The sequence below is a fragment of the Gouania willdenowi genome, chromosome 1 (assembly GCF_900634775.1).
Source record: "Gouania willdenowi chromosome 1, fGouWil2.1, whole genome shotgun sequence".
NCBI lineage: Eukaryota > Metazoa > Chordata > Actinopteri > Blenniiformes > Gobiesocidae > Gouania > Gouania willdenowi.
The window spans coordinates 24,732,240-24,744,670 of record NC_041044.1 but is presented as its reverse complement, the minus strand read 5'-3'; the positions used below and the strand labels follow the sequence as shown (position 1 = coordinate 24,744,670).

At 37.4% G+C, this 12,431-nt stretch overlaps 1 protein-coding gene across 1 annotated transcript; it reads right to left on the bottom strand.

The window, feature by feature from the left end:
* Positions 1-252: 252 nt before the first annotated feature.
* LOC114465713 (ATP-dependent RNA helicase DDX39A) lies at positions 253-11,398 on the bottom strand. Its single transcript, XM_028450910.1, has 10 exons — positions 11,283-11,398; positions 9,555-9,762; positions 9,131-9,258; positions 6,071-6,347; positions 5,517-5,635; positions 5,033-5,164; positions 4,840-4,949; positions 2,185-2,329; positions 1,766-1,913; positions 253-504 (listed from the first exon to the last, which is right to left on the bottom strand). Exons 2-10 carry the CDS (start codon positions 9,760-9,762, stop codon positions 488-490), a joined length of 1,284 nt encoding a protein of 427 aa, XP_028306711.1. The 5' UTR covers positions 11,283-11,398; the 3' UTR covers positions 253-487.
* Between the last annotated feature and the right edge of the window lie 1,033 nt (positions 11,399-12,431).

Here is a 12,431-nt window from a genome sequence, read left to right as displayed (position 1 = left end):
CTGGTGTGGCTGTCACGCCTTTCAGTCTGTTCAAGTTATAAATTCATCCTCTGAGCAAGTCTCATGTGAGGTTTTATTATAACTTGATGTGAAGCTTCAAATTGTGCCACCTGTCCTGTGATTTTAAGCTGCATGTGGCATAAAAACTCTGCTTATACAACAGCTCCATCAGCTGGTGGAAACAGTAACTACAATCAGAAGCTTTTAGCATTTCAGTCTGAAAGATTTGTGAAGAAAATACATCTTCCAAAATGATGGTATAAAAGTTTATTCAATAAAGCAAAACAATTTTTCCAAAGGAAAACACTAAAACAAGCACCTGGAAAAGACATTGGGGGACAAATGCTTTTTCATTGTGATCTTGCCTACACACGATGGGAAAGGACCATTAAAATAAAACAGGGAAGGTGATCTTTTTTTTTTTCTATTCCACCAAAATTTAACAACAAGTATCACACGTTTTCTTTTTGAAAAGAACACTTCGGACTCATCTGGACTGTTCAACTGCAAAGACAAAGGAAAAGAAAAATTAATCATTTTAATATTTTCTACAGTCATGCATTAGCAACAACAGTATGTATTTATACAGGATAAAGCTTTGTTTATGGATCCATTCATCAGGTGTTACTAACCAGAGGAGCATTACAAATGGGAAATTGTTTTCTTAGTTTGTGTCTAAAACAACAAATGTGCACAACATATTCCATCCATTTAAAAAATAATTCAACTGTGTTGTGATGATATTAATAAGGTCTAGCAGAATTTGAATGCCACATAGTATGACAAAATGGCAGTTGATTGAGTCAGTTTCCTACAATGACTTTTTCCGTAGTGAGACAAACAACTTTCAGTTGAAAACATCTAATCAAACATTATTCCCTGATGCTCTAAATCAGCAATTCTCAACTGGTGGGTCGGGGCCCAAAAGTGGCTCGTGGACCTGTACTGGGTGGGTCACGGACAGCTGGTCAAAAATGAATAAATACTTTAGTATCTCATATTAGACTTGTCTTATATTTTGAATGAAACTTTTCTTTTGACAGGCATGCTGTGAAATGCAGGTTGCACAGGTAAATATATAGATCTATGTTTTAAAAAATATACATGTGTTTTCAACAGTTACAGTATTTTTGAAAAACTAAATTTGGTGCCGATTTAATGACCGTGGCAAAGTGTGGGTCCCAAGGTGAAACCAGTTGAGAACCCCTGCTCGATAAACAATATTTCCTTAAGGCTGCTTTCACAGAGGAATAGCCCTGGACTCAGGCCGAATAGGCGGAGAACATTTTGTCACCTTGATTTGACTTGGTTTGTGTTCACTGCACCCTTTTTGATACCCTTCAAAATGACAGTTGGTTCAAGGGCTGCTTGTTTTGTAGGATATAGAACTCAGATTGCACTGTGGTATGATTTCCAGCAGCTTATGGAAAACTGAGCTGATCCTCTTCCTGTTAAACATTTTAAAACCTCCCATTTCCACAAACATCTAGGGGTTGTCTGACCCTCCTCACATTTAATTTTTTTTTAACTTTTCTTGCACTGCAGCACCCTGTCATTCAGCTCTTTCTCTGAGGTGTGAATTTGACTGAAATGCGCCAAACTCGATGTTGTGATCCACTCTACATTTGGCGGACTTTTTGGGGAAACAGAGCCTAGAGCAGTTAATGTGTAGAGATCATACACATGACAATTATGAGCAAAATACTAGTTTGCATGAGCTGACAGTGAGAAGTCCACGACTTCCTGGGCTGATGAGAACACTCACTGTAAGAGGAGATGTCGATCTCCTCGGGTAGCTCTGCTACGTTTACTTCGAAGCGGTCCTGAACCTCGTTCAGGGTTTTGGCGTCAGTTTCATCAGACACAAAGGTGATGGCCAGGCCTTTGGTGCCAAACCTTCCAGCACGAGCCACCTGAGAGAGAGAGAGAGAGAGAGAGAGCAAAGTGATCTCAAACCAGGCTCAGTTCAAGCAAAACTTAAAATACATTTGCACCTACTGTACATACTAGTCGTACGTTACAGACTTACAGTAATCACTGAGTTAGATAAATCTCAAGAACCATGTAGCTCTTTCATCAAACACTTAAGATTTGGCTCAAAATTAAGTAAAAAAGAAAAAAGTTGAGACTTTTACAGATGAACAGTATCTTTGAAGCAACGCATATTCTGATATTTGAACTGACTCTGTGAAGGTATGTGTCTGAATCCTCCGGCATGTCGTAGTTGAACACGATGTTGACTCGTTCAATATCCATGCCACGGCCGAACAAGTTTGTGGCCACCAGGATCCGCCTCTGAAAATCTTTGAACTGCTGGTACCTGGACAACCTGCAGTCAATAAAAAATATAAATTATTACAAAATAAATAATATAGTCCAACTCCACGGTGTACAAACAGCCCACAAAAAAGGAAATTTTTTTTTTTATTGAGAACTGAAGTGAAACTCCTAATGAAACATAACCTGCTGAGCATGTTAGCTTTAAAGGCTGCAACAATGAATCGATAAAATTTGATGATTTAAAGCATTGGCAACAAATTTCATCATCGATTTGTTGCATCGTGCGATTAATGTGTCACTGACCGTGACGTGCAGTTGTTTGCTTCACCTGCAGAACTTGGTCAATAAAGTTTTTGTTTAAAAAAAAAAAAAAAAAACAACAACCCCTGCCGAGCGAGTCAACAGAGAGCAAGTTGGATGCAGAGCGGAGGTGGAGAACACATTTTGCCCTAAGTAGTAAAGGAGCTCAACAGCAGATAAGTCACTACAAGATTTGTACAAGAAACGTATCGTTAGCCCCACTCTGGTAGCCACACTTGTGTTTTTTTAATCTTAGATTCATCAGCTTAAGCAGGGTTTCAATATGCTTTATATATAAACTTAAACTGTACACAATGGTGGTAATAGTTTAAAGATAAATTTACAAGTTTTTAAGTGTTAGTGAGGACACTGGTCTGTAATGGAGTAAGGCTGGATTAATTGTATTTAGACAAGGTTTAAAGTCATTTATTACATCTACTCAAATTTGTTTGATAACGTATTTAAAGGTGTATATATATATATATATATATATATATATATGTACATGTGTATGGGTGTGTTTTCTTCTGTACGCTACTAACTTGCCTTAACTTAATACTGTAGAGTAAAACAAGTATATATATATATATATATATATATATATATATATATATATATATATATATATATATATATATATATATATATATATGTACATGTGTATGGGTGTGTTTTCTTCTGTACGCTACTAACTTGCCTTAACTTAATACTGTAGAGTAAAACAAGTTAATTATTGAGTTGTTGTAAATAGTGCTATAATACACACTAATGCTACACTATATTTCTCATTTAATCAGAAAACATCAAACAATGACAGGCTTCATGATGACAAAGACATCCTGTGACCACAGAGAGAAGCTGTGGTGACAGAGCATCCTCAACATGATTATCACTGACATGTGGCCTGTGTCGATGGTTGAAGGTTGTGACAGTTGGTCAATTGTTAGTGTTGCTATTGTTGTTAATATTATACATTGTTTTCTTAATTATTGTTAGGTTCTTTTCTATGGATGCCAGCTAGGTTTCCCTCTTGACGTATAAGGATAAATGTATATGTATAAGTATATAGTTATTGTTCTATTACGTTTTATTTTGTCCGTACGAATGGTGAGTTTCCTTTAAAATGTCAAAACCCTCACAAAGACATATGCTTTAAGGCATACACCCTGTTTACAGATGTCATAGTGACTGAACAAAACCAAAACACTCAGAAAATGTGGTGTTTTGCAAGTATACTGAAAATAAACAGAAAATATATTCACAGAAGTGTCCAGAGGAGTCAGAAGACCTCCCCCAATTTCCTTTGCTCCACAGCGTACCGCAAGAAAACCAAATTACGTCACACAGACAGAATGCGGAAGTGCCGTTTGACTGCACAGAGAGATGGACAGTCCAGTGTCCAGTCAGACCCGTACACACGGTGTGCCTGACCAATAAGTGGTACTGTTTACGGGGTAGAATTTTTAGCTTTAAAAAGCTATTCGCGGTGAATGACAAGAGCCACGGGTGGTCTGAGTGTTGCCGAAAAGGACGCACCTGTAGAGGGATTGAATGACCTTGTACTGAGCTTCAACAGAAATAGGAACCGATGCTGCTGCTACCACAGATTTCTAAGGTATGCCATTTTTAATACAGCAGACAGGAGGCTAGCCCGGCGGTGGGAATGGGGGGAGCGAATAGGCAAAGAGACAGAGATGGGCGTGAATGTGAGGTCAGAGAGAGAGAGGCTGGACAGGGGATTGAACCGGTGGTAAAAGTGAGTGGGTAAGTGACTGACCCTGCACAGGCGTTTTGCAGGTTGTCACAAGGTGAAGCTTCACTACAATGATCCACACCTTTAATCCAGGTCACACACTTCCCTCAAAGACACATTTTACAAAGCTCATGGAGAGAAAATAAAGAGACTTTCATGGAAGTGAATAATGCGATTAACACAAACAGCAAACACTCTCACTACTGATATATGGACACGTGTAGCTAATGAAGTCCACCTTAGGGTGACCTGCTGCCACGACATGGGACAAATAAAGAGGCTGAAATTAAAAATGTGTTGTTTTTTTTATCCGATTCATCAATTAATCAAATGATTTATTGACCGATTAATCATTCATGAAAATAATAATTTGTTACAGCTCTATTAGCTTTATGAAAATGATATTTAAGTCAAAAAATAAATTAAATAAAACTAAAGCTAAAGACTGCAGTGATCTGTTTTAAAATGTCAGGAAGACACCATTAAGGAGCAACAGCCACACCCACCTCTCCTCCTGGGCCATTCCTCTGTGGATGGCAATAGCAGGAAAGTTCTGCTCTACCAGCAGCTGCGACAGGGCAACACAGCGGTGCACTGACTTCACAAAGATCACCACCTACAAGGAACAATCAACAGTCAGTCACTGCTGCACTCGTCCATGTTTATATTATGGTATGGATTCTATCCAAATGATTATACCTGGTTAAACTCGAGCACGTCAAGCAGGTCGAACAGTTTGCGGTTCTTCTCGCTGTCCTTCAGTTTGCAATAATACTGCTGTAATCCATGGAGCGTCAACTTGGTCTCATCATCTACAAACACCTCCATCGGCTGCACAGCAAAAAAAAAGACAAAGAACTTAACACACAACTCTATGAAGAGTAAAAACTGGCACTGCCTGGTGACCAATGGTGTGTTCTCCTGCACTGCAGCATAGCCATGAGGAGGTCATACAGAGCAAAGCAGAGCAGCAGAGGAGACTTATTCTATCCCTCTGATATGGCCACTAATGACACTGACAGCCACCAGTGGGCAAAGCAAAAAGGGACTCACATTGCAAACATCATGTGTCCATTCCAAAAAACACAGAGCTTAGATTGTCATACAAATCAACTCTTCTGTGACTAAATCAAACACAATGGTGAACTGCACAGACTTATTACTGCAGTAGCTGGTAACTCACGTCCTGCATGAACTTGCGGCACACTGGGCGGACGTCCTTACTGAGAGTTGCACTGAACATCATGACCTGCTTCTCGTGTGGCGTCAGTCGGAAAATTTCCTGGACGTCACGCCTCATGTCTGCGAGGGAAAACATGTGATATGCTCACTTTACAGTGTGACACTATATGAACGTACCGTTTGTAAATACCATAAATATAAATAAAATTACATTGGACATACAGAACATTTTTTTTTAAATCGGGATTTAGATTAAATATTTAAATTGAATTAATTTTTGAATGTGAACTTTTACACAAAGTAAAACTAAATTATAGAAACCAATACATTAAAATCTATTTCTCTGCAAGAAGCTACTATTTATTACGATTGTCAAGTTTCAGAACTGCAGAACACCTCAGCTAAAGCACAATTGGGGAATAAAGACAACGGATATTACTAAAAACAATTATGAAACATTTGTTTCATAATTGTCTCAATAAAACTTCATTTAACTATCAGTCATGATTTTTTTTCTTTACTTTCAATTAGAACCCTGAAAGTCATGTAACCTACCCAATGCCTCCAGCATCTTATCACACTCATCAAGCACAAAGTGTTTGATGTTCTTCACACTGAGCGTCTTGTTGCGGATGAGAGCCAGGGTGCGTCCAGGGGTTCCGACCACAATGTGAGGGCAGTTCTTCTTCAGGACTTCCTCGTCATTCTTAATGGACAGCCCGCCAAAGAACACGGACACCTTGACGGTGGACATGTACTTGGAGAAGCGCTCGTACTCTTTGCTGATCTGGAAGGCCAGCTCTCGTGTGTGGCACATCACCAAAACAGAAACCTGTAGTACAATAAAGCAGGACAGGATTGACAAGTTGTGTCTTACAATTTTAATTACCGGCAGTGTAATTACGCTCCACCAAAAGGGTTATGTTTTTGAACCGAGTATATTTGTTTGTCTTTGAACAGTCTTACTCAAAAACTAAGGAACGGATTTGGATGAAATGTTCAGTAAATATCCGAAAAGAAATGAGGAACAATTGATTAGATTTTAGGGATGATCCGGATCAATATCCTGAATCTAACATTTAGGAAAAAATGCAATTTTTGGGAGTATTATGGCATAGCAGAAGTCTGCGCTGTCTTGTGCTTTCTAGTTTTAGTTTGTAATTAGGAAATGGTTAAATCCTAGGTCGAAGCTCTTAACATTTTTTTATTTTTTGAAACTATTATGAATGACTAGTAGAAATACGAACGATGTAAAACAAAGAGGACGGTGATTATAGAGTTGTAGAACTAGTGCACTGGCCACTCTAAAACTATGTAGCATGATGAAAACAAAATTCATCAATTTGGTAACAACATAATAGACTAATTATCTCACAACTTTCTGGAACAGAGTTTGAAAACAAAAATGTCTCTTCAATGCTTAGTGCAATCACATGCTGACAATTGAATGCTTCAGGCTGAAAGAACTCTAAACATTCTTTGGCCTAAAAATACAAGTTCATTGAAAGTATGTGCCGCTACCCCAGGATTTAGGCTGGCTTGTAACCATAGGCGGAGTTTTCCTTTCTAATTTAGTTCAATTTAATACCTCCACCAAGGGGATAATATTTTCACCCTTCTTTCTCTGTTAGTAGGATTATGTCAAAAGTACTAAAGAAATTTTGACAATATTTCTAATAAATATAGATCTTTTGAGGGGATTCGGATCAATATAATTATTATGAACCAGTTTCAGAAATCAAAAATTCTCTCTCTCACCATTGGCAAAATTTCAAATTTCTCGGTTCATAATTGTCTGATCTTTATGGAATTTGACATAGTTATGTCGGTTTGGTTCCTACAACCCCACTGAGCTTCATCCAGATCTAATTTGGATGAAGCATTTTATCACAATTTTTTTTTTTAAAGTGGGGTGTCCATACATTTGGACCTCCTGAATCATTATTGACGGGAATCGAGATTTCTTACAAGCCTTTAAAGTGTGAATGATCATGGTAAGTAAGTAAACTTTATTTCTTTATATAGCATTTTTCGTAGACAGAGGTCACAAAGTGCTTTACAGTGAACACAATAAAATACAAACAATAAGATACATAATCAAAAAGGCAGCTCTGTTGGCTTTGGAAAACCCCAGTGGTATCTGTCATTGTGTCCTTGGGCAAGACACTTCACCCACATTGCCTAGTACGAATGTAATGAGTGAGTGTTGTTGGTGGTGGTCGGAGGGCACTATGGCAGCCTCGCTTCGGTCAGTCTGTCCCAGGACAGCTGTGGCTACAATTGTAGCTTACCACCACTACATGCAGAGTGAAAAAATAATGCCCTAATTCTGTATAGCGCTTTGAGGGTCTATGAAAAAGCGCTATATAAAATCCAATGCATTATCATCAACATATTGGTTGTCATTATAACTCTCAACCTTTTCCTAAATCTAAGAACTTAGATGTATACATAAGAAAATATCACATCAGAATATAACATTTCTAACTATCTTAAACAGTTTCTAAGAAAAGCTGTCTTCTTTGAAAATAACTCAAAGTAAAAAATGGAAAAAGGGCAATAACTCCAGAAAAAATATTTGCGTGCTTATCATTTTTTAACTCCATCAAGGTATTAATACCCTGAAGCGACACACTGAATTTGGTTATCATATCAAACAATTCTGAGAAAAGCTGTCTTGTTTGAAGATGCCTCAAAAAGAGTGAAAAAAACCGAAAAAAGGAAAATGACTCCAGAAAAAATAATTGTGCGCTTCTCATTTTCGAACTCCATCAAGGTATTGATACCCTGAAGCCACACACCAAATTTGGTTATCATATCTTAAATGGTTTCTGAGAAAAGCTATTCCATTTAACTCGAACGGACAAACGCACGGAGCTCAAACCCATATCCCCCTTCATACTTTGTGCCAGAGGATAAAAAAGGAAGTGCTTTTAAGCTTGAACAGCTTTTTAATAGTCTCCACAGAGTCAAAGGAGCGCAAGACAAAGGAGGTTCATTCAAGAGACGAGGTGCAACGGGTCTTAAAAAACCTGTCTCCTCGGGTTTTGTGACAGGTTCGAGGAACCATTCGTAGGTTGGAACAGGAAGCCAATAGAGAGTCTTCGGAACAGGAGTAAAATGGTCTCTCCTATTGGTGCGGGTCAGGAGCCTCACTGCAGATTTTTGAAACATACTGTAGGTGGTTCAGCTCCTTCTTATTTAGGCAGGTGAACAGGCTGTTACAGTAGTCCAACTGGACCATCATGGTACCATGATAAGGGCCACTGATACATATAACTGCCAGTATCTGGCAAAAAGGATATTTGGTGTTTTGCGCTCTGACTGCTTTTGTTTAAGAATATGAAGTAAAAAAAGCAAACAATGCTTTTCTTGTACTAAGTGTTTTTAAATCAGTTCCAGAAGAATTTGGTATTGACCCCATTTACTATCTAAATCTAATACTTTAACAACAAAATTTTACTGGGCAAGATCAAACCTGAAAACCATAGAATGTAAATAACTATGGTCAAAAACAAGTAGTAGGATACATAAACCATACAACTGACTACCTATATTCAGGAGGAGGTCTATTGACCACCAAGACAATAGGTCTTAAAAGCTGTAAAAATTCACCTGTCCATCAACGGGTTCAATCTGCTGCAGGGTGGCGAGGACAAACACGGCTGTTTTTCCCATACCAGACTTAGCCTGACACAGGATGTCCATACCCAGGATAGCTTGAGGGATGCACTCATGCTGAACTGAAGGTTAACAAAGAAACAATTCAAAATATCTGTAGTTTTGTTGCACACAAAAAAGTCATTGAATGTGTGGCTTCCAAAACCAAAATATGATGTTTAAGGTATTATGGTTTAACCAGGCTGTATCACACAATAATCAAAATCATCAGTTTCAATAAGTTAACTTCAATGCATGACTTACCACAGAAAAACCCTTGCATGAAAAAAATAGCACAATGAAAAAAAAAAAATCTTTCACATTTATCAAATCTAATACATGAGGAAAGTTACAAATTACAATACTAAAATGGCATTACCTTCAGAGGGATGCTCAAAACCACAGTCAACTATCGCACGGAGCAGCTCTGGCTTGAGGAGGAAGTCTCTGAAGCCAGAGCTGTGAATGGATACATAGGATCCCTTCACTTCCTTCCTGTTTGCAGGGGTACCGCTCTCAGGTGCTCCTTGGGGCTCCTCATCTTCCTCATAGTCCAAGAGTTCATTGTCAACATCGTGTTCTGCCATCTGTTTTTAAAAAAAAAAAGGATTTCAGCCTGACTAAAACACTCCATAACAAATGTTTGAAAAGTATCACTGGGAAGGTTGAGGCCTGACATTCTGTATAGAAAGAGAGCTGTTGCACAAAAAGTTATCTTCTGAATTTTCTTTGGTGACGACAAGATATGTCAATGTTTTTCTCCCATTCATTTTCTACTTATATTGTAAAGAGACAGGGAGCTAATGTAGACAAAATAAGAAACGAACAACATCAAAAGACAATAAATACACTTAAGTTGAGGTTATATCACTCAGGTGGAGTTTTGAGTAATGTGGATGGTAGGGGTCACTACAGAAAATGTTGATCCATCTACTACCTTTTGAATCCTCAGCTCCAACATTAATCATCAAACCATCCTAGTCTACATCAAGGGTCACCAACACAGTGCTGCAGTCAGTGGTGGCCCTTATGGACCATGTGAGGTTCCCCCCGGCCTGTGAAAACAGTCTAAAATTTGATTTACTTGGCAAACTTTAAACTCAAAGGTAAATACTAATGACAGATGTCGTTAACGGAATTGACTAATGAAAATAAAATCCACTATTGAACACAGAAATTGAATGAGGATGAAACGCCGTCATTCGGTGGCCAAAGGACATTTGTTAAAGGGACATTTTTTTTAAATTTCCTCAGAAGAGTTAAAAACATAATAATGATTAATATTGATGAATGACATATTTCTTAAAAAAAAATAAAAAAATAAAAAAACTCAATTAAAAGCAACACCTGTTTTTTTAAATTTGAAGAAAAACAAAAATATTTTATAGGGCCCTACATTTCCCTTTGTCTCACTGTAATAAAGCAAAAGAAATTGATTTAAGTCAGCTTTGGACCTTTTAATATCTGATTATTTGCTTTTTAATGTTTCCTTTTCTGTTATAATTAATTTATGGCTAATTAGTTTGATGATTTTGCAAATATCTAAACCGAATCCTAAAATCTCCCAGTAAGAATTTAAGGATATAACAGACAATGGCATATGTGTGCATGAGAAATTACGAATATCGCCAATATACGACCAAGTTAAAACCCATTGGTTTTACGAGATTAATTTGATTCAAATATGTAGAGCCCACACATCTGCAACCTAACGCTGCTTCACAATGGCATGATCGCTCTTCCCTGCTAACTGAGCTTCATTCATACAAGCTAGCAAGCTAACTTTAGTTAGCACCCACTTTAAAAAAAGACAACAATAAAAAATCAGTATAAATCACACGGTTATATCATGGGAGATGCTTAAAGTATACGAATTATACACACTAGTCATATAACGAAAGGTAAACCTGCTAAATCAGTTTTTATAGAGCAAACTAAATTTACACCAAGCTAAAGCTAAGCTACCACGGCAGCTAAAGCGACGCCGAGTTATTACTGTAAAATCAAACCAAAAGACAAACTAAATAACAAAAACACAGTTTGTTGTTTAAAACGTCAACATATGTTTCTGAAATGTGTGATAAATATAAGCACATGATAGCCGTACCTTGCTGAGTTTGTCGAATGTCAATGTGCGTACAATTTTAGCGCTAGCAAGAAGCAGTTACAGCGAGCAGTAGCACACATGCACGCTGCGTTCAAAACACCTGGGAAATCTCAGAGTCTGCGTTTGAATGTCAAACTGCAGTAGCCCATGAGGAACTGATTGAAAAAAATATCCATGAAAGTAGTAACCACAATAAAACCCTTAACACGTTTATATATATATTTTTTTTTACAGTTTTTGGATATTTTATATTTTTGAATCTACTATTATATACGTGTTATTTTTAAAATGTTCTGTTAAATTGCGTATATTGAATATATCTGAGCACTTCATTTAACATACAATAAAATGTCATATTTCAGACACCGTTTTCTAAGAAGAGATATTTTTTACCCAACAATTGCCTTTATTTTGTTAATTTTGCTTATAGCTGCCCATCTTTACTAGAGTTTTTGAGACAACACTTAACGTAACACCGCGGCCTGAACTATGGGAATGACGTTTCGTTTCCAGGGCTGCTATTGGTCAGAATCACAGAGGTCCAGGCAGTACAAATACAAGCGATTGTACACAATAAATGTGCCTTCAAAAACGTGTGGTACATACATATAAGTACATATAGGCCTTTTTAATGATCATGTAGGGTAAATTAGTCCCTACAGGGAAGATCTATTGTAGCCTACTCACATTGTTCACTTGAAGACAAAGAACTCTTATTCAAGGACAGGGACCATCAGTCATCAGGATGCAGCTCTGTACCAGGCGGCAGAACAGCTGCTTCCAAACTACTATAGGTAATTTGAATTTTGATAAGGCTCCTATTATTGTCAAGATCTTTTGCTTTGAGAAAAGCAAATTCCGGCCCGTGGATTAATATTCATTTCATGCCATTTATATAAGAAATGCATTCATGCCCAACTATAAAAAAGCACTCATAGTAATAAATGAGGACACGCAATGAGTGTAGGGTTGGTGTAAAAAAAAAAAAAAAAAAGGTTGTCTCTAATCAAGAAGAATCATGGGGGGTATTGGGTCATATTATGGGTAGTACATTTATGTCTTTATTATTCAATCAAAAAAAAAATAACACACCTATCAAAGAAAACAACTTTTCAAACGCATTTTTTCTTTTTTTTTTTTTTGGTGCTG